This window comes from Asparagus officinalis, chromosome 5 (genome assembly GCF_001876935.1).
Source record: "Asparagus officinalis chromosome 5, Aspof.V1, whole genome shotgun sequence".
NCBI classification, from domain to species: Eukaryota; Viridiplantae; Streptophyta; class Magnoliopsida; order Asparagales; family Asparagaceae; genus Asparagus; species Asparagus officinalis.
Window position 1 is genome coordinate 77,894,298 of NC_033798.1, and position 23,659 is coordinate 77,917,956.

The 23,659-nt window shown below is 38.9% G+C and overlaps 1 protein-coding gene across 1 annotated transcript; it reads right to left on the reverse strand.

Annotated features, from left to right (window-relative positions):
- Nucleotides 1,226-19,557, reverse strand: LOC109842046 (translation initiation factor IF-3-like). Its single transcript, XM_020410964.1, has 12 exons — nt 19,545-19,557; nt 19,297-19,358; nt 18,468-18,528; nt 14,845-15,166; nt 12,058-12,097; nt 11,914-11,973; nt 10,721-10,782; nt 10,566-10,621; nt 10,425-10,458; nt 3,064-3,136; nt 2,879-2,971; nt 1,226-1,711 (listed from the first exon to the last, which is right to left on the reverse strand). Exons 1-12 carry the CDS (start codon nt 19,555-19,557, stop codon nt 1,517-1,519), a joined length of 1,071 nt encoding a protein of 356 aa, XP_020266553.1. The 3' UTR covers nt 1,226-1,516.

Genomic DNA, 23,659 nt, shown 5'->3' on the forward strand with positions numbered 1-23,659 from the left:
TCTTCATCCTTCATATCATCTGGCTTACTTTCTGAGAGAGGTTGATACAGCTTCTTTTGGTACAGATAATCTTCAATCTGCATCTTCCAAAAGCCAAAGTCCGCACCATCGAACTTTTCAATTTTTAACTTCCCTTCATCTGCAACCATCGCTCCCACTCGAATCTGACTTCCTCTGGATCATTTCTGACAATTTCTGCGAACCACCGTGTATTAAAACACCTCTGTCGACAAGTTGATATCGCCGGCAAAATTTCACTATTCACGAAATTCACTATTCACGTGAATAGTAATCTCACAGAAATTTGACAGACGTCACAACCAGAGCTCTGATACCAATTGTTGGGAGATTACTCAGATTTCCCTATCACCAGAAAGCGAATAAATGCGCAAAAAAAAAAAAGAGACGCAAGATTTACGTGGTTCGGCACAAAATTGCTTACATCCACGGGCTGCTGCAGATCTTATACTGAAAGGGGGAAAATTACAAGCACTCTGAATATTGCTCTGATATTCTCACTAAGTACACACACTCTCTCTCTCTCTCTCTCTCTCTCTCTCTTTTTCACTCACTGAGTTCTCTCTGGCTCAGTACTCTCTCTTAGCCTCTCTACACAATTTCTCACTGACCCTTGATTGTTTCTTAGCAGTTGAAAAGATGATCAAATAAGGGAAGAGGGGGACCCTATTTATAGGTGCAGAAGCTCCTCCATTCTTATTTTTTTCTTCCTCCCATTTTTTACTTTTGCTCCTGCCTTTCTCTTTTGTCAACAAAAATAGCTGAAGCTTTCGGTGGCTTTTTCATTTTTGTCAAAAAGTGGTTGAAGCTTTCGGTGACAGCCAATATTTGACTAACAATTTACCCCCTCATAATTTTTCCAAATCACAAACCTCATTTATTACAAAACTCTCCCTCCCATCAATACGTCCTTTTTGATCATTTTGATAACAGTGACGGATTATTAATATTATCCACTCATTTGCCAAACAGTCTACTAAAAATATATTTCAATCCACTAAATTTACCAAACACTTTAAATTGTAACCCAGTTAGATTATAATCCAAACTTTCGAAACATGGATGGGTGAAGGGCGTCCAAATTATCGTGAAAAGAGAGAAATGCACCTCTTCCTTTATTTCCAAGTCTTCTTCTGTCACCTCAGGGAACTTCAACTAAACCAGCTTGCTCTTTTAACATACGACATAAATGCTCTCTAAAGCAATATTTTAGATCTCAACAAAATTAAAAAATTAAAATAAAAAAGGCTGACGCCTTTTCTCGCTTTGGTGACAAGTTGGAAAACTGCAATATAAATGGCTGACATATAGAAAAGAATATACACTGTTCCGAGTATAAATTCTGTGTACAAAAATACAAAATGAAGGTAGAAGCTCAAGATGCAAGATCTGCACGACAATTCTGATCAGGTTTGTGCCCACGGAGGAACTCCCGTTGTTACACGACCTTCTTCACTCTTAACAACACTTTTACAGTGCAGTGAAGAAAGTGTTTACTTCAGTTATTAGAATGCTGGACGAGAACGGAAAATGGACTTTGAGACGCGGCTGAGACTTCTTTAGCTGGAGCTTCTTTAATCGGTTCTTCCTTCTTCTTTGGCTGCTCCTGGGATTTCTTTATTACAGCTTTATTAGGCACCAGAACCATGAATATGTCCCTGATGCTGAAATTCTTGCTCTCTTCACTTGCCAGCTGAGGTTCAGATTGATAAATCAGAGGACTTACATAATTTACGTTCTTATAAAGTACGAAGAGAGGTTTCAAGTACGCATCAGATGCCATTTACATAAACCAAGAATTAGATGAATTATAACCTAAAATTATGGGTGTTAATGTTACGTGTACGTACCATTTTGAAGGGGTATCAAAAGCTGTGAGGCATTTCTATCAAGGAAGTACATTAAACAACACCATTTTGAAGGGGTATCTAAGGTGTCTTGACAAGCGAAAAGGCAAATAGGAAGTAAAAAAGTTTAAGAGGTTTGTCTTTTTCCCCCCTTTTAGTTGGTAATATTGTTTGAAAAATATGAAGTGAAAGGTGGAAAATTGCAGTGACAACTAAAAATGAGATTGGTAGAAAATGAATATCTAAAAAGGAAATAGCAACAAGAGAATGAAAAGTTAAAACTTCTGTCTACTGTCAATTCACTTGCTATCTTCTTTCTTTAAAAAAAATGGAGAATTTTGAAAGGGATACAATTTAATATGGCACCTTCATTTTTGAACCACCTTCCAACTGTCAAACAGAAAAAAAGGAAAAAATAAAATAAAATTGAAGACCTCTTTTCTAATATCTAGACCACTCTCCATTTACTTCTTAGTCACCAAATATGCCCTAACAGAAAGTCGTTGCATGTTTAAGTGTTAGTTTGATCTCCCGAGGTTACAAACTTGAGCAGGGTGTAAATTGCTACTGCAATCAAAAGTTCGGTCTTTATTATTAGAAAGGGGCAGCGAAAAGAAACTTGTTCACTCTTTACATTATACGTTTGTAGACTTTGCAATGGCTATGGATTACTCTCTAATCAAGCAAGAGGTTCACCAAATCAAGTAAAGACAGGATATCCTTTTGTCATTAACCAAAGCACTAAATGTGTGTTACGTATTTACCTACAATTCTTTTATTGTTTTTTTATGGGTGGTTTTTTTTTCTTTTCAGGTTTTTTTAGGGGGATGATGAACTGCAATGTACAAGAAACTTCACACTTCATACATATTTATCAATCCCAACTGTTTTCTTTTGTACACTTAAGATTAATGTCCGTCTTTAGCAGTTGCATTTAGTTCTTTGCAAACAAATTTTATAATTACGAGTCATTCATTCATACATAAAAAAAATTGATAATAGAAGAAAGATACCTCTCCAACATCATTCTGAAATTGCTTTAGAAGTTCAATTGCTTTATCTTTGAACTCATTTTCTCGACGTTTCAAGTTCACGATGACCTTTACCTGGATGACATTTTGAGAATTTGACTATCGTAACAACTAAATGAAGAGAGGGGGGAAAATACATATTGCTATATACAAAAATGTTTTGGCACCTTATCTCCATCATTGAGAAACTTCTTGGCAGCCCTCAGCCGTACGGAATAATCATGGGAGTCAATATTGTACCTGTTATCATTTGAAACAGATAAGTTCATCTGCAAGAATAAGCATATCAGCAATATGTCACAGTTTGGCGAAATGAATAATTTAAATTTCTAGATAGATGAAGATGAACATTTCTGTATTGGCATTATGATATCTATTTGAAATTTAATATAGGGGGTAATAAAACTGCTAGAAGGGAAAAGAATATTGGATATCATTTTTTCAACCTAATACTTTCTAATATGCTATTAGTTCATTAGATTCACCCTTTCCTGTATGAAGAAAAAAGTTCCATTATATAACATCAAACATGAAGATTAATTGACTTTAAACCGGGTTACAAGTTGGGAGCAAACAGATATCTAAATGGAAGTTAAGGGAGATGCTGGGGGCCAATCGAGTCATAAGATTTTTCCTAGCTTGCTTTGGTCAACTGTACACCAACCAGAAAAGGTAAATATCTTACTGATACCTCCATTGTTGTTGGTCCGGTCCGGTTCAATCCACATGTTAGATAGAATGATCAAATTACCAATATAGCTGATACAGAACAACTTCTTAAATTCTAAATGAAAATAAGTGGTTGAAGATAAATCAAATAAATCTAAGCATCACCTTAAGGAAGAAATACTGGTTGTATTAGGAGGATTCATTTTTACTTATATATTATACCTTGTTTATAAATTTTTGTGTTAGTTGGGAATGGAAAATATTTGTTTGAAAAATTATTTTATTTGGACTAGGAATTTTGGATTCTTTTGACCTATAAACACATACCATTGTATTATGTTTCTTTAAAGTATAAATTTGATTTTCTATGAAGAGATGAAATAGAAACCCTAATTCATTATGAGATCTCTTGGGGCTTTATATAGGCCCCTACACAACTTACAAATAAGTCCCTAACTAATACTAATATGTCAACACTCCTCCTTAAGATGGGCGAAAGATATCTACTAAGCCCATCTTATCACATCCTCTAATCATATCTACTGAGCTAAGTCCTTTAGTCAGACAATCTGCTGCTTGGTCCTTAGTCGAAACATGACTTAGCTCCAGTAGTCCACTATCCAACTTCTCTTTGATGAAGAACAGTCTTTTGCTGCCTTCAGGATTGCTGTTGTGACGTTTGATTAGCACCACCAGTAGCTGCAGGTGCTTTTCCCTTTCCACGGGAGGCGAAGTTTGAGTTCGGAGGATTCGCGTCGGTTGGCTCCTCTCGGCTTTCTTCCTTCGGAGGAAGCGTTCGGCTTGCTCTCCTCAGACCTTCAAACTTGTTGTCACACCATAACTTCATCTTAGCTCCTTGATCCAGCTTCAGCTCCACCAGCATACTCTTCAAGCATAGCAACTCAGCAACTCCTAAGGCCATAGCTCTATACTCTGTCTCAGCCGTCGATCTCGCCACCACCGACTGCTTCTTGCTCTTCCACGAGACTAAGTTGCCTCCTATAAAGATGCAGTATCCTGAGGTGGACCTCCTGTCATCAGCACCAAGGTTTTAAATGTCGGATGTCGGGTTTATGTCGGATGGCTGAAATTCATGTCGGATAGCAAAAATCGGGGATATATCAGGGGACATTGACTAAATATCGGATTGCCATATCGGGTAGTACGCATATGTATAATAATGTCCTAAATATAATCTAAGTATTCATAAATTCAATATAAGCATACTTTATAAATTCTATAGACTAGACATATAAAAAAGTAAATAATATATGGATTTGGGTTCATAAATTCTTTCTATCGGGTTCATAAGAAACCCTTAAACATGAGAACGGGTCAAACGGGTTTGGGTATTTATCACTAAACCCAAACCTGATAACAAAAAACAGATCTTAAAAAAAGTACCATATCGGCCGATTTTTCAAAGCTAAAAAATAGGCCGATATGCCCGATATGACCTGATATTTCCAATTTGGCCTTGAAAACCGACATACGAGTTGAAAACGTTCATGTCGTGTCGGTCAAGCCCTCAAACCGATATGTCGGCCGACATGTCGGACATGTCGGCCGACATTTAAAACCTTGATCAGCACAGCTACCCCAATCAGAGTCACAATAGCCCTCAATGCTCATGTGTTCATTCTTCCTGAAGATTAGCCTTTTTCCGGGGGCATTCTTCAAATACCTTAGAATCTGATACACTGCGTCCATATGACCCTTCCTTGGATCATGCATGTAGCGACTCACCACGCTCACTGCAAAAGAGATATCGGGACGTGTGTGACACAGATAGATCAACATGTCCACCAGCCTTTGGTATCTGTCACGATCAACTGGTTCTCCAGCTTCAGCACCCAGCTTAAACTTCTGATCGATCGGTGTAGTTGCAGGTTTGCATCCTAACATTCCTGTTTCTTTGAGAAGATCCAGTGCATACTTTCTCTGGGATAGGACGATCCTCTCCGCTCCTCGAGCTATCTCTATTCCAAGAAAGTATTGAAGCAAACCAAGATCTTTCACCTCGAATTCCTTACCCAGTCTCACTTTGAGTTGGACAATCTCCTTCTCATCATCCCCTGTAATAATCATATCATCCACATATACTGCAAGCAAGGTGATGTGACCTCCACTTCTTCGAAAGAACACGGTATGGTCGGCGCTGATCTGCTGGTACACCATACCTATCATAGCCCTCCTGAATCTGTCAAACCAAGCACGAGGAGACTACTTTAGCCCATAGAGAGACTTCTTCAATCTGCAGACCTTTCCCACTGTCTGATCTGTACCGAATCCTGGTGGTATCTCCATGTATACCTCCTCCACTAGATCTCCATGAAAAAATGCGTTTTTCACATCTAGTTGGTGTAGCTTCCATCCACCATTTACTGCCAGAGAGATTAAGGTCCGAACAGTGCTCATCTTTGCCACCGGTGCAAAAGTCTCATCGTAGTCGATGTCATATGTCTGACTATATCCTTTTGCCACCAAACGAGCTTTGTAGCGCTCAATTTGTCCATCTGGATTCTGCTTCACAGTGAAGACCCACTTGCAACCAACTGCTCTCTTCCCTTTTAGTAGTTTTACTAACTCCCAAGTGCGGTTCTTCTCAAGGGCCCTTAGCTCTTCGTGCATAGCAGCTTTCCATTTCTGGTCCTTCTTTGCAACCTGCCAATTGTTAGGTATAGTAACAGAGTCCAGTGATGCAATGAATGCTCCATGCGCAGGGTGGATGTTAGAATATGATACAAACTGAGCAAGATCCCAACCATATCTATCGGAAGGATTTCCCACATTACTGCGAGTAGTCCCCCGTACAGTTATTGGTGTGGGATGAGTAGGAAGAGGAATGGAATCACCTTGAGAGGAATCTGGTGGTGGTGTAGATGTCTCAGGAGTCGGGGCAGGCGTTAGCAAGAGACTTGGCACCAGTGGCACTGTAGGTATTGTTCCCGTAATTTATTTCCCCTTCCTACTATAGGTAAGTAGTTCCCCCTGAGCCGTTGGTCTAACACCTCTTATCTCATTCTCCACTTCTTTTTCATTCTCTTGCTCCTCCTCAACCAAGTCTTCTTCCCAAGGAATCGTTACAGAAATTGATTTTTCTGATCTCTCACCATTCTCAGACATTGATTTCTCCATATTTACCAATCTCTCACCATTCTCCTCCTCTCGCCTCATACTTTCAGTATTAGACGAGTTACCAACGGATGACGTTACCTTCCGGGTGTAATATGGCTCGAGTTCTCGGAAGTGCACGTCCATGCTCACAAACAACCTTTTCTCCACCGGGCTCCAGCAAACATATCCCTTCTGAGTAGCAGAATATCCCACAAAGATGCACTTCACAGCTCTAGGGGCAAGTTTCCCGACATATGGCCTGTTGTCCTTCACAAAGCACACACAGCCAAACACTTTAAGTGGAAGAATCCCACCATTATCTCCCTTCAATGTCTCACACGAAGACTTCCAATCCAACACTCTTGAGGGCATTCTGTTGATCAACGCTGCTGCGGTCAACACTGCTTGCCCCCACAATATTTCTGGGACATTCATAGAGATCATCATGCTTCTAGCAACCTCTAAAAGATGTCTGTTCTTCCTTTCCGCTACCCCATTCTGAGCTGGTGTGTATGGATAGGTTGTCTGGTGATGTATTCCCTGAGCTGATAAATATTCTTCAAACGCTCTGTTGGTATACTCTGTCTCATTATCCGACCTCAATATCTTCACCACTGCTCCGTATTGAGTCTGAACATTCCTATGAAAGTTTTGGAAGCACCCAAACACTTCACTCTTATTCTTCATCAAGTATAACCAAGTCACACGAGAGAAACAATCAATAAATGTAACAAAATACTTATATCCATTCATAAAACTTGTGGAACAAGGCCCTCAAATATCTGAATGTACCAAGTCAAATACACAAGAACTTCTATGACCTGAACTAACATAAGAACTTCTAGTAAGCTTTCCAAACTCACATGCATCACACACAAGTTTCTGTTTATTTGCTTTCTCAAATAAAGAAGGATACAATCTACTTAAAACACCAAATGATGAGTGTCCCAACCGCTGGTGATGAAGCATTAACTCATTCTCAGTACTCATATTAGATCCTACTCCTGCTTCCTTTACTACTGACACCAATGCTGAATCTAGCCCTTCACGATCCAGATACCACAGTCCACTACGCCATGTGCCAGTCCCAAGTCTCTATCCTGTCCCCTTCTCCTGAAAGATCACATTGGGAATATCAAAAGAAACAATGCATTTTAGTTGGAGGATGATAGAACTAATGGACAAATGATTGACTGGAAATGAAGGAGCATGCAAAACATTAGACAGAGTTACAGAACCAGTACAATCGACTGTACCCTTACCAACTACCGGCTGAAATATACCATCAGCTATTTGAATACTATCAGGTGATGCTAAGTGAGTATATGATGAGAACTCACTAGCATTACCTGTCACATGCCGAGACGCACCGGAGTCGACTATCCATTCTGATGATCTGTTGGGAGACATAGAAGCAAGAGCATGTATGTCATCAGTACATTTGGTCGGATGAGCATAAGTAGCAGTATTGCCTCTGGCGAAGAACGAAGTGGATGCCTCCTCAGTCCCACTCCTCAAATCTCCATCCCCTGCTACTTGCTGCTTCCTCCTGAGTATCGTCAGGAGAGCACGATCCTCCTTAGTAAAGACCACCTCAGCTTCGTCTTCTTCTGCTACCGTCAGATTCGCCCGATTCCCTGCTCCTCTGCCACCTTGTCGACCCCTACGGTCACGACCACGACCTCCGAATTATCCACGTCCACTCGAATCTCCTTCCTTGGGTGGTTTGGTGCAAACATGCCTTAGATGACCCACTGCACCGCAGTTGTAGCACTGTCGAGTCTCTCCCCTAGATCCAGTATTGCTAGAGGCTGCCAGTGCTGACTTCACCACCGGAAGTCCACCTGTCCCCGCCTGCAGCCGAATGCGAGTCTCCTCCTGGATCATAGCAGAGACAGCCTCCTCAAGCGTGGGAATTTTCGGCTGAGCTGGCAGTAATGCAATTCGCTGAGCGAATTCTGATGTCAATCCCTTGAGAAACACCATAGTCCTCTCCTGTAGAAAGGCATCCCGCTCTTTAAATCCTGGGTCCTTACAGCTAGCCCGGGGGAAAAATGATCATAGTCCAGCCACAGGCGCTCCAGCTCTGTAGCATATTCCTGTACAGTCCTCTCTCCCTGGACTATGGCGTCGATCTCTCCTTTAATCTGGAACACCCGCAGGTTATTCCCCACCCCATCATATGTTCTCCTCAACTTCTCCCAGATGTCCTTCACTTTCTCAATGCCATCCACCGTGACGGCGATCGTCGGGACCAACGAGTTGAGAAGCCAGATGTACACCAACATATGAGTGGACTTTCACTCATCTCGTCCTCCCGGGTCCTCATCCGGTTCTATCTTCTCTCCGGTCAAGTAACCCTCCAGGTTTTTCCCTGCAAGGGTGTATCTCACCTGTCGTGACCAACTCAGGTAGGTACTCGGTCCATCAAGCTTCAGATCGATGGTCGGAAGCTCCAACTTCTTCGATGGTCTTGTCGTGCTTTCATCAGCCGACAACTTCATCAACTTCATCAAAGTTGACACCTCCGCAGGGTTCAACTTCTTGATGATCTCCTCCATCGATCAAGCTTCAGATCAAACACATGTTCACCTTTCTCTTCAAACCCTTGTTGTGCGCAGTGAAAATTTCGACAGCACTTCTACTGCACAACAAGAGTAAGATCTCCAACAAATTCTCGTTTCTCAGAAGAAACTAGAATAAAAAAACAGTAGTATATCTCATCGCTGTGAGATATATACTCTTCCTGTCATCAGTTCGAGGACTGAGTCGAGGGAACCCATGCCAAACTCGAGGTCCGGCATAGCGCAGCAAGGGCAGAAGGGCGGGGAGGGGGGCTCAGTAGAACAGCGAAAAAAGGGGGGCTGATCCGCGGAAAGGCGGGGTCTGCAGGGGGTTCCAGAGGGGGGGTCTGCCAGGCGTAATTTCGCGAAGAGGTGGAACCCGGTCTTGTAGGGATTTCGGATCTGCAGCGCCTCTCTCGGTGCCAGGTCGGAGATGGCCGGGCAAGGGGGGGAAGGTCTGCAGCGGTCGAAGAAAGAAATGGCGAAGCGTCTGCCCAGGTCGAGAAAGTGGGGACGCTGCCCAGATCGGAGGGCGGATGGCGGGGGTTCTTGCAGGTGAGATCAGGAGATAGGGGGAAGGGCGTGAGCAGGCGGAGAAGGGGGGGGAGGCCGCCGCGCACTGTGGAGGTGGTGCTGGTGGCGGCGGCTAGGGTTTGGAGAAGGCTCTGATACCAAGATGAAATAGAAACCCTAATTCATTATGAGATCTCTTGGGGTTTTATATAGGCCCCTACATAACTTACAAATAAGTCCCTAACTAATACTAATATGTCAACAAGTTCACAAGTGAACTGCCTAATCCAGGGGCAAAGCGAGACCTTAATTCTTTTTCCATGATGTTGCTTGTTCGTTATTACTAGCTCTACGGATAGAGAAATATTATCAAGAACAAGAATTTTAATGCTTAGCCAATATTTAAATTATTAGATACACAAATTAAACTTGTTAAAATCTACAAAGCAAAAAAAGAAAATTACAACTATCGTAAAAGGTTTTGAGATTCTGAAACCCGGGATTGCTTGTGCATGTCATAATGAAAACTGAGCTGAATATTTCTGAAAACCAAATTTCATTTAAGATAGGTACACTGAAACCATTATTAAGATTCATAACAGGACCCAAATGCTGCACAGGTAAAACAAGCTTTTAAATCATTAGCAGAGAAATGAGAAGTTTACCCCATTTTGACCTCTTTAATATCCACCCTGTTTGCTGCAAATTATATATGATTTGTGAGTGCAGCTTTATGTCACAGGATATTGATAGCTGCAAAGAAGATAAGACACGGGCTATAAAACATCAAAGGAAGAAATATTCACCGAGAGATCTCTTCTGCTGCACTCTTTTTTTCTTTTGCTGTTCAAACTTATGCTTTCTGTTAAATAAATAAATAAAAAGTTAACTACTAAATTACTTGAATTAAGGTGCAATATAAGCTGCAAAAGAGAGTAATAATCTATCACATAGCTCATACTTGTAATCATTGCTGTCAAAGAGCCTGAGAACAGGAGGGTCTGCATCTGGAGACAATATTGCCTGCAATAGAAGCCAACTATCAGATCTATCTGCATTTCCACTTATCAGACAAAACTTGCAGCTACGGAAGTTAAAATTACACTGTGACGGAGGTCAGGTTTATTGAAAGCTTGATGGATTTCTGAACATTAACGTCACCAGTAAAGGTCTTAGAGGTTATGAGTGAATGATAACTGATAAATAAGAGATGGAGAGACGAAGCCATTGGCATAGCCTTCATTGATGATGAGAAGTGGAGGAATTCAGTGTGTGTTTGTGCCCTCCCTCCCTCCCTCGGTCTCTGTGTGTTGTGTGTGTCACATGATGGATGGTACTAGAACTTTTCAATGTGAGTTGTTGGAGATAATTTCTTTTTTCCCATGGGTTGTCATAAGACTCATAACACAGGTTTCTCAAGCTGTTTTGGGTGGATATACTCAGTGGCCCTGCATTGTCTCACTTCAAATTAGATAAATGGATCCCATCTGGAATAGACAATGGATGTACGCCTATTTTTAACCATGCACTCATTTTTAGTGAAATCTAGTTCACATGTATAGGAAAGTGCAAGGTTTTCAGAAGATTGAAACTATTGAATTACAACCTCCTTTGAAGAGCAAAAAACAAACTGAAGAAACTCTCAATTGAATAAATTGTGGATTTGCAACTTTTCAAATGTGTTTTTTCAATGAATAGTATTTAATATTTTATTACTTATCAAGCATATTAATAAAATTTAATGGATGGAAATATATGATGCTAGACACCTTAATATTAAACTTAACATTCACCAAATGGTGTGCAACTAACATTAACATAACAAAAAGTACACTAGGCAAATAGAGAAAAAAGATAAAGGATTCAAATTTCAAATTTATAACCAGGGAATACCACGTGAATTTAACTGATAACATATGACAATGTGCGCAAATGGTGCGACTTGGAGCCTTATACAGGAATTTCTAACCAGTTTTAGTATTATTCTTCAATTTTCTGTGTTTGTCATTTAAACATCTCAAACCAGTTTAGAACTGGGAATTTCAGTTTGGCACACATTGTTGGGTTTAGAGGCACCTGTTCTAGATCGACTGCTACTCAATTAGTAAAAGCTGTCTTAAGATTTTACACTTGCTTAATTAAAATAATACTTACCAGTACTAATTCAGAATCATCTGCCATTTGAATGGCTTCATCTATAGATACTACGCCAATCTGCAAAAGTTCAGAAAGCAGAGGCGGCTTAATCAGAAGCCTATCACAAACTCAAACAAGAGAAGACAGGAGAACAATACTAACCATACTCTGCTCTTGATCTAATAGCCTTACTGAATTTGACCTGAGACAAAAGAAATATACTTAAATTTTACATTAAAACAAAATTTTGAATTTTGTCGCATGAGATTGAAGACATAATACTCCCAAGATGCTTCTCATTCGATAAAATCTCTCATATGAAACATGAACATTAGCACTTGTTCTGGTCTAAAGCAAGAGTAGAAAAGAACAAAAAATGTCATCCCTTGTTGAAACATTCAGTCCAGAGGTCAACATAAGAGAGAACAAGGTTTAATATAATAACACTAGGTTACAAATTCTGTAACATTTAGAGTGTAGAAAATTCTAAAACTGTCAGGTCGGTGTGATTTATATCTAGAAAAATTTCAAGGAAGAGATAATTAAAACCAGTCAAATAAAGGGACTTGCTACATCCAATCTAAAACATATACACCTACATGAACAATGAACCCTTAATGTGTACTTCGTACTTGTTAGAGTATAAACTATACCCCTCAACCTCACTGCAACTTTGGAGTTTTGGTACAGTAGAAGGGACTTTGATAACAGTGGCGGACCCAGGAATTATAGTTAAACACGATACTATGTAAAAAAATGTATTATTCATCACTATCTAAATATCACATAATAAGACTTTCAACATCAAATTTCAAATTAGAATATAGTGTCTACAACAACATATTTCTTGCTTTCATTTCTCGAAATTGTTTCATGACACTTCCTCATCAATATTACAAAAATATTATCTTTTTCAATATAAGGCACCAATACTCATCTCCTATTCTATTTCGAAGGTCTTTCTTAAATTCTTAATAATTTTTATTTTCCGAAAATGCTCTTTCAATACTCATCGTTGCAACGAGCAAGATTAGTGCCAACTTTATCAACTTATACATCAAAAAATATAAAGCATTCATTTTCCATTTAACAAATTTCTTAGAAAGTTTACCGATTCCTTAAATTTCAGAAAAATCATAATGAGCAGCTACATAAGAAGAGACGTAGTTCTCAAGTTGATTGCGAGAAAAAACTCAAAATAGTTCCCGCTCACAAGAAGAAACTCAACAGAGATTCACTTTTAGAGCAAAGATTTTGCACTTTAGCACCCATCATCTTAATTTTTGCAAATTAATTAATGCCCCTTCTTTTTTTATTGGCCAAGGTGGGGCCAAGGCCTCCTTGATCCCCACCTGGGTCCACCCTTGTTGGACAAGGTATTAGCACAACCCTGGTAAAGCAGGTTTTAGAAAAATACTATTGTACTTATCCAAGTTTTAGCCAATGAAAAGGGCGTCTATAGGGGCATGTAGTATAATATTGTAAGCCTAAACTCTCAACACAACTATAGAGTTTTGGTGTAGAAGAAGGGACCTTTGATAGTACTCTTCAAGCTTAAATTATGGCATACATAGAAGAAAAGGAAACAATCATTACACCAGATAAAATATATTCTTAGAATTTAATAGCATCCCAAACTACCAAGGATGAGCACAACATTCTAAATATTATGAAATTATTCACACTCCAGTACTGAGAAAGAGCGGACTCAAAATGATCACCAAGGTGCTTTTCCGACAATCTATATAATCCAGTCCAACCCTTCTCTGTGCACCAGGCATTACTACCTTCCACAAAGACCGGTTCCAACAAAGATTCATTGTTTTAATTTGGGTGACAGACCACAAAGACTCGCTCCATCTATACACCATTTGATAAATTAACAATCACATTGATACAACTACGCTTCATCTTAACCATGCTCTTATGCCCTCCACCCTCCTAAACCTAATTGCATTCACAGGAGAGGGATCAGTTTTGTACTATACCACAGAAAGATATCTAATCTTACGGTTAAAAGCTTCAAACAAACTGCTACACCAAATATCTGAATTCCCCAATAATGGAATAGTAAAACTATGTTGCTCTGGACATTCCAACAAGGACGTAGCACAAAGACACGGGAAATTCTGAAATACAAACAATGTTTCTTGAGGATAACATGGCTTCTCAACTGGAGTGTTAATGCTATGTACTTAATACAACAAATTTTGGGGTCGGTAAAGGAATCATATTGCGTTTTATTTATTTGGGGTTATCTCTCCAGTTAAGTTGACCATTATCATATCTCTCAATACGCCCTTGCTCACTCGTCTTTATAGCAGGTTGGCATGAATACACAGCATTCCTGTGAGGGAACACCATAGCAAAATACCCTTGCATGCCAGTCATTGCAATTAAATTGGCATCAATGAATGTTTCATGGCAGGGCCACCCTTATGAACAGTCTTTTTAGGATTCAAATCATGGAGATCTTATTAGGTTCTATGCTGTTTCTGGTTACCTAATGCGTCCCCCCTCGGATCCTCATTTATCTTTTCCAGAGATATGCAGTGAAATGATAACTACTAAAACACAAGTACGAAACATATGCATTATCATTTAATATTCAACGACGACATGGTTGTCAATGTTTTCACAAGAAACTTGAGCTTCAGGATTCAGGTGGTGCTTGATTGTTATCATTTGGACTCTGAAAACATTTCTCTATAATTCCACATGAGAAAAATATAAGCTGAGCGTTAGTAATTGAAATGAGCAGGTCAGAAGCTGAGAGGGGGAAACTTAGCGCTATCAAGCAAAACTACCAACTCCTTAGGGCCACTGCTAACTAATTCTTATGACCATGAATGCGTATAGAACAGATTTTCCAGCTAAAACCAGTCGTTGACAAACATTCAAATCCAACGGATTAGAATTCTAACATGAAGAAATCGAACAACTACATACTCGATTCTGTCAAGATCAAGGGCAGGGTCGTAATCAGGGTCGACGAAGCCGGGAATTCCGCGGCCTGACGCCCTGCCGCCAGCGCCATTGTCACGGACGCGCTTTGGCGGCCAGCCGGACTGGTCCTGGGACACGCGCGCCCGGGGGCAGGGGGGGGCCCCGGTCGCGGCCCGGGCGGCGGCCCAAGCCCACTCGGAGTGGAGCCGAAAGATCGAGAGAGAGGGAGAGGTAGCTGCAAGGGCTTTATAAAGATTGGTTTTCGGCGGTAGGCAGCGGAGAACAAGAAGAAGAAGAGAGACGGTCGGAGCCCATGAAATTGAGACTGAGGAGCACGAAAAGGCTTGGGGGATTTGATTTGGGGAAACGAGAGAGAGGGGAGACTGAAGGGGCTTTGGTCACACCGGGACCTTATCTAAAACTTGAAAGCTCTAGCTCTAAATGTTCTCCAGTAGGCCGTACCGTAGATAAATAGATTCACCCAAGTTAAGAAGAGGGTTAGACCATCTCCAGCAAGGAATACCCCACCATATTTATTCATTCTTTTTCCTATTTCATATATATTACTATTTTATTATTATTATTATTAATATAACTCATATATTTATAATTATAATTTATTAATAATTCAATAAATAATATATAATATTTAAATATATATTATTAATTTAATTTTCAATAATATTTTTATGTTAACATAAAATAACACAATGTTAGTCTCTATTTATGTCCAAATTGTAGAAAGAAGAAGAATAGGGTGTAGAAACTCAGATTTTTTTTTGTGTCCAAATGACACAAAGTTAGTCTCTATTTATAGAGTTTGAAAAATGAAAATTAATGGTATAAAAATTATAAATTAATTCATTGTATTTATCTCAAAAAATATCAAATAAAAATAAGGAGGAAAAAAATAAAGCTTGCCCAATAGAAATTCGCCATGTGTCCGCTTGCATCAAGGCGCGCGCGTGGGCTTGTCAGATTCATCCGGGGTGAAATTTTCACCCTCTCTCCGATCTTATTTATTTCACCCCACAAAAAATCCCCAGCTGCCTTCAAATACCCCAAAAAAAATCCCCTGCTGCATATGGTCTTATAGCAAGTTTAGCCCGCTCCCAGCTAGGTCCTAGTCAGCAAGCTCCCAAGAGCTTTTAAGTATTTTAAAATAAAAAATTTAAAAAATAAGTTTTGGGGGTCCTTCTTATTTTATGGAGCTCCAACAAGCTCCTAGTTAGGAGCTCCAACAATATTAAAAAAGACTCATATTCTATTTTAAATTTTTTACTCATTATTTTTAATTATATTTAAATCATTTTTATTTCATTTCTAACCGTTGGATATGACCTTCGAGAGAGCGCACACAATCTTCGAGGTAACCCGCGGTCTTTGAGGGAACGCATACGGTCTTTGAGGTAACCCGCGGTCTTCGAGATAACCCGCGGTCTTTGAGGTTGGGCACGAAGTTCGAGGTATCACAAACTTTGACCGTCAACCGACTGATTCCTATAAAATTCGATGCATTCTCACCTCAACCCGTCATCTCCCAGAAAAAAAGGTCTAGCTCATCTAGCTCTAGCAATGATGAAATGATGAAGACGTTCTTTCTTATGGGAGCTGCTGTTGTCGAGGAAGAAGAACAAGAGAAAGGTTCAACTTCAGTTCAACAAAAAACACGCAAACACACATATCACTAAAGAATGATTTGATCGAGCATCTGTGGCAGCTCAAGGGATCCATTGCCAAGGATTAAGTTTCTTTATGTATAATGTAATTTCAGCAAAAAAGATCGAGTTGTTGTACTACGCCAATTTCATTTTCAATAAAGTAGTTGTTTTCATTCAATGCCAAAATTTTCAACTTCAAGTAGAATGATAAATCCAATACAAGATAACAATTGATAATTAGGAAGAACTAATGAGGATGCGATGTGAGTACAATTATAAATCTAATACAAGATAATATATGTTAATTAGGAAGAACCCTTAGACATCCACCTCTTCAATATCTCTGCCTGACGCATTTCAAAGTATTATTGTTGAACTAAATTAAGTTTTGAGAGATCCATCTTCATGATATCGTCATCTTGTTTCTTCTGTTTTAGATCCATTTTTTGATTGGTGGTTTGCTTCATCCACGCGAAAGCATCTCCCATGATGGACTTAGCGGACTCAGAGTTTTCGACTCAGAGTTTTTCACATTTTGTTTCCTCTTGAGCTTTGCCGCTTTCCTCCCTTCAGGCCTTGCTATAACATCATCCGAGTTAGTGTTCAACTCGATGGGGTCGCTGGCATGGAATTATTTGGTGAGAAATCAAAGTATGTGGTTCTTCTTGGCTGTGATCAAATATTATTGTAAGTTTCTAATTTTCGGATGGCGTATTGGCTCGTGTTCAGCCAAGCAGACACAAGAAGCTTATTCTCGTGGACAGTCCAATTTTTGGATGGCTCGTGTTCAGCCAAGCAGACACAAGAAGCTTATTCTCGTGGACAGTCCAATTTTTGGACCGCGTGTAAGCCTTCTTCTTCTTTGTGATCAGTGTTTCTTAGGATGGCACTTGTTGTGTTGCCGATTGCGATAACTCGATGGGGTGACCTTCTTCTACGACGTCTGTATAGAACGGTGGGTATAAGGTCGATCCTTCACCGTTAAAGAGTTGCGAATAAAAGTTTTGGGAGAGATCCATGATATTTGTAATTTGATAGGAAAATATAGAATTTTTTTGAGAGAGTTGTGTGGAATGATTTGTGTAGTGAATTGAGAATTTATAGAATTTTTTTACTGTTCAACGGCTAATTTTTAACACACATTTCGAAACTGGGTTCTGGGTTCAAATATAGGGTTTTTTTTTGTAAAAAATATTTTTTTTAATACTTAGGAGCTCCGTGGCACGAGCTCCCTAGCTCCATGCCATGCCAGCCCAAAGCGGCTCCTTGGGAGCTTGCTGGAGGGTTTGCACGAGCTCCAGTCGCCACATAGACCTTGAGAGCGGGCGGTGGGAGCTTGCTGCCATTGCTCTTAAGACCACTGACGGCAACTTGGACTCTACGTCACTTCTGACTTGATTCTTGTTAATCACATATCCGAAATCTTTTTGCACGCCAAAAAAACAGCATTTTCATTCAATATAATCAAGGATAAGTATATACAGACAAATTTTTTAATGGCATTCCGTCATATTCAAAATTATTCACGTTTTACTGTTGGTCACTGAAAATAGAGATAATTTTAAAATAAACCCTCCAAAACATGTTACTAAAAAGTGACTCTTACCTTACATCAAATAGGTCCATACGATCTCCGTTAAAACAAAAAAACTCTTACCTTAAATTTAACTAGGATTAAATTTAAATGTCCTACTCTCCTAAGTTACCCTCTCTTGTCTTTTATCCTCCTCCTTATATGTTTCTCCTCTTCTCTATCTCTAAAGTAGGAATAGTCGATAAGGGAAGTTCATTGACAATAATCGGTTTCAACCAACAATAGCCTAGCAAGACCATCAAGCGATGGTCCGCTTTCAATTGATTGAGCCAATGGGTGATAGGAATGAAGAAGGAGGGAGTATAATGGAAAAATGGGAGATTTTTTAACGGTCTTTTTTAAGGTTAAAATATCATCTCAACTACAAATACCTTTTGGTGCGATCGACTTGAAAGATTTTGTGACTTTTCTGAAAACAACATCTTTTGGGACCTACCTCAAATTGTCCATGTTAAATCAAAAACAATATAAGCAATTAGTAAAGGTTAATAGTATACATCTTAGCAATGTAATGCACATGAATCGAATAATTTTAATAATTAGTTAAGGCTATGTTTGGGAACTAATATTTGGATTTGGAATGTTGATTTAAAATCAAAGGATTTTAAATTTAGGATTTGAAATCAATGATTTGATAGAACCTTTTGTTTGGATGTCTTTACAAAATGCAAGGATTTGAAATCAAACATTTGAAATATAGTGTTTGGATACACTTTATTATACATGAACTTGGATTTCAGAATTTGTGTTTTAAAAAAATTTATGCTTTCTTTTAACTCCTCAATCTTTATGCGGACATTAAGGTTTATGTTGAGTTAAAAGTTAGGATAAATTTCACAAAACCCCTTGAGAAGTTTGACAAAATATCTTCAAATTTTCTAGTAGCTTATTTATTAATAAATTTCCAACAATGATATCCACTATATGAATCAATGTTATCTTCAAACCATCACCATTATTATATTCAAACCATCACCATTTAATTTCATAACAAAAGGAAAACAATGCTACCATCACCTGGATCTCAGAATATCAATTCCAATATATGTACGTCACGGGAAAACAAAAACATCTAACACAAATATGTATCCATATTTAAAAAACTCCATTTTCTTTTCAATAACAAATAACATGAAACTACTCTTACTCCTCACTGACACCTGAAGAAAAATCTAGATATTACATAATGGCATTGGCTACACTAGCAATCCTAGGCCACAAATCAGCATACATCTTTCCAATTGGTCCAGTAATTGCAGATCCTGAAGAAGCAGAAAACATCAATTGATATACATTAGATAAAGAAGCAAAAATAAAAATAGATCAAGTTCCCTACTGCTTTGATTGACAAAAGTACATAATAACTAAAAGAGACAATGTCTTGAGTTGTGCTAAGAGATATAAAACAACTCTTTCAGTTGTTGTCCGCAATATATTCTTCCAAGTACTTCTAAGCTCCATCCCAGATACACCACCTTGTCATCCAACTAAAAACTACTCCTTAAGAATAAAGAAAATAAAATCTCTTTTTTCATCATTTGGCTGTGCTTCAGTCTTTTTTCGGAGGACATCTAGTTCTTCAAGAACCTAGATCAGAAACATGAAGTCGAGTAATGTATTGCATATGGAGTTGGTTTTTTAGACTCTTAATGGGAGAAGACGTAATGTAATTGTGGAAAAAATTTTACCAGAATGTAAAATCGGAGAAACACAACATAAAAAAGGACTGAAACGCTTGTATATTAGCTACATTTTTCTTACCATCTCATAGTCAAGTACAAGCATTTCATAGGGCAAAGACCCTGCAGGTGCAGAAATGGTGGAAACAAAACCTGCGAAGTATGATAAGAGTGAAAATCCGAAGTATAAAAAAAGAGCACATATGTAAGATTGGATGCGACTTACCTGCTTGGCTAAAGCAATAGCCATTACCTTCTAGTTCCTTCCTTGAAAGCGTATAGTATATAACAGGAAAAGGTAAATCCTTCTGACTACCAAAGGAGAATTGCTTTTCTAAAAAAAAGAACCATAGATTTTTAAATAATAACATAATAAATGGCAACACTATATTAAATAAATATCAAGTCTCATATGCACTTGAGGGAAATGCTAACGAAAATGCAAAAGTTTAGAAACTAGAGCATTTTAGGATTAGTATATTTTGCATTATGACGCATTTAGACTATCTAATGACACCTCGGGGAACAAAGTGTTGAACAGAACTATTGGGGAGGTAATATTTTCTATCATGACAAAGTTTCAGAGTGATACATGTATTTTATACTTTACAATGAAGAACTCAGAATCCATAATGACTTTTGAGATCACTAACATTGTACAATTAACTGCAAACAATATTTACTCATGAACTGATGAAAACTACTTCAGTGCCTAATGACTCACCTTGTTTAGAAGTTTGACTGGGAACATGAGAATTCAAATCAACTTCTCACACTTTCTCTTCATTTTGCATGTTAGAAGCGCATCGATTGTTTCCATTTCATCTGACACGCAGCTGGAATATTATACATACACCTATGAGCAAATCTATCTGTACAAACAATATATTCATAAAACTTATCTCACAAACCTAAGAGCTAAAAAACTGGTATTGGATTACCACAACGATTTCTTAGACTTGATAGTATGCTGGAATTTGACATGTAAAGTGCAGCATCCAGGCCAGGAACATGGAGAAGAATGACTTTCTGTATAATCGGTTTGTTCTACCAAAATGTCAGATATTCTATGTTTGAGTTCTGAGTAAGTACAGTCAGTCCTAGTTTCCCACAGATAATACATAAAATTTTCATAAGCTTATAACAGAAGGCACAACCTCATAAAACCCACTCTCAGATCCAAAGAAGTAGTAGCTTATTTAAATACGGTAGTTTTCCCCTTTTAATACTAAAAATTTATCTGCAAAGTAATATTAATTGAAATCCAATCACAATAATCTTGAGATATCATTATGAGTGTCGTGAAAATGAGAGGAATACCTTTATCCAACACAAATCAAAGATGGCATTGTTATGCGCTGTCCAATCGCAAATCCTAGCTTCAGCTGAATTGACAAAAAAACGCATTTATTTGAAATCATAGCATTAAAATTAGTACACAAAAACCATGGTGTGCTACTAATTGTAGCCTTAAAGTTCAACCAAATTTCCTATCATCAATAAAATCTTTTACTTACCAGAAAAAAGATCAAACACAGAGAGAAGAAGGCCAAAGTGGTGATTAGTTTTTTGAGTATTATCTAAACATTGTCAGTTTATATACCAACTCATTGACACATCACATCACAAAATGGCATGAAATCGCAAAAGGGGGAAAAACTAATATCCAAGCAATATTTGGATGGATGGGTCTTTGTCAGTTTATATACTAATCCATTGTCAGTTTCGAGTAAATACATACATTTGGGCCACTTTGAGAACCATATTTAGACTACAAATTAAATTTGTCAATAGAGTGTACATTATCGAGTCACATTAAGTTCAGATACTTGCAAAACTAATTACAAAGCTCTATTGTCAAAATGCATTAGAAAAGATGCATGATACAATATTGCTACCAACATTATTTGGTGCAAAGATGACCATGAGGAATATGATTGCATTCATTTAAGCTAGATAAGGATATTTTTTTTGGGAGATAAATGTTCACATAAACCTGAATGCCCTGTTTGGATGGAGGGTAGAGAGGGGGAGGGGAAGAGAAATGAGGCTTTCACCTTGTTTGGGAGTTTTTTTAAGGAGGGTAGAGAGGAGGAAGGAAGGGGAAAGGAGGGTAAAATTGCTTGGTTTTCTTTCCCCCCGATTTGGGCGGTAGAGGAGGGGAAAGGAGGGTAAAATTGCTTGGTTTTCTTTCCCCCCGATTTGGGCGGTAGAGGAGGGTAAAGGAGGGTAAAGGGGTGTAATGACATTCTTACCCCATCAAAACAAATAAAATAGCTGATGTGTTATTAGTATAAAGTCATTTATGTAAATTTACATATATTTACTTCATTTCACCTTCATTCATCTTACTCAACTCCCAAACAACATATTACAATTCCCTTCCCTTCCCTTCCCGTTGTTTACCTTTCCTTCCCTTCCCTTAGGGCCTGTTTGGATTCGTAGGTGGTGAAGGGAAGTTAAGGGAAACTGGGTGAAGGGAAGGGAAGGGAATGGAAGTGAATTCTCTTCCCCTTGGTTACACCCCAATTTGGGGGGTAACAATTTTTATACTATTAGGGGGTGAACCAAGGTGAATGGAGGTGAATTAACTTCACCTCCTAAGTGTTCCCAAACAAGGTGAATGGAGGTGAATGGTTCCCCTAACTTCCCTTCACCCTCATTCCCCTCAATCCAAACAAGCCCTTAGTAAACTCCCAAACACACCAGAAAAGTAGGGTTTTTTTCGATATTAGTCCCCAGGACCTTTCATATTCTGTATATAGAGAAGTATATAAAATGCAACAGTCTATAGTTTTAACGATCTCCAAACTTGATATGAGAGTATGCAGTCACATTTAGTTCAAATTTCCAGAAAAATCAACAAAATTGGAAGATTAGATACGACATCCTCCATCTCCTTCCTCCGTCCACAAACGGACGTCATCCCGTACCTTGGACACCGATCCCATCCACTCAATCCCCTATCGATTCCTGCGATCTCAAGTTTCTTTCTCTTTCAGATGAACTCGCCGGTGATCTCTGTGGCGTCGACTCCTGCGAGGAACTTGAACCGCCCGACCTCCGCCTTCCACCGCTGCGGAGCGCAGGGGCTCGCCGTACAAGTTAGGGCTAGGGTTTGTAGCATCACAGAGAGAGGGGATTGTACATTTTACCGACCAAGGAGGAGGTGGTGGTTGCTGGAGCTCGAATCACCGGTGGCTCTAGATCAGATCTCATCGCCATGCGCCGCTCTCATCGCTTAAACCTTAGATCAGATCTAGGGTTTCGACTGTAGGGGGGAGGGGGGAAGGGGGTGGCAAGAGAGAGAGAGAGAGATGGGACTTGAAACGAGAGAGATCGAATGACAGAAACGGGACTTGAAACGAGAGAACGAGGAAAGAATAGTCGGGTCGGGATTTTGATAAATGACAAGGGGTAGGCTGGAATTTGAAATCAGTTAGTTTTGGGCTTTCAAATTCCTCCTTGTTAAATCAATTGATTTAAAATCTTGGTACAAAACAGAACCCAAACTAAATATTTGGATTTCAAATATCCTGAATTTGAAATCCAGACCCAAATCACAGTTCCTAAACACAGCCTAATAGTAAAGTCAGTTAATTATGAATGAACGTGAAATAAGGATTTACGCTGTCTCTTTTTTTAGTGACAAAAATTCATAACTTCATTATCACAAGTAGCTAGGGAAAATTTTCCAGATAATCCAAATTTGTTCATAAATATCCTTTTACACCCAACACGTATCTGAGGCAACAAACGTGCGGCACCCATGATATAATTACTATCACATAAAGCAAGAAGGGAAGGACAATAAAACCTACGAAACTCAATAAAAACTCACAAAAACTGAACAACCTTCGCACAATAACAAGTAATTAACAAAG

Coding starts and splice junctions, on each gene's coding strand:
- LOC109842046 (XM_020410964.1), bottom strand. Junction 10,783..11,913: donor ATGATTCTGAATTAGTACTG/GTAAGTATTATT, acceptor CTTCTATTGCAG/GCAATATTGTCTCCAGATGC. Junction 1,712..2,878: donor TTCAGAATGATGTTGGAGAG/GTATCTTTCTTC, acceptor TCTGAACCTCAG/CTGGCAAGTGAAGAGAGCAA.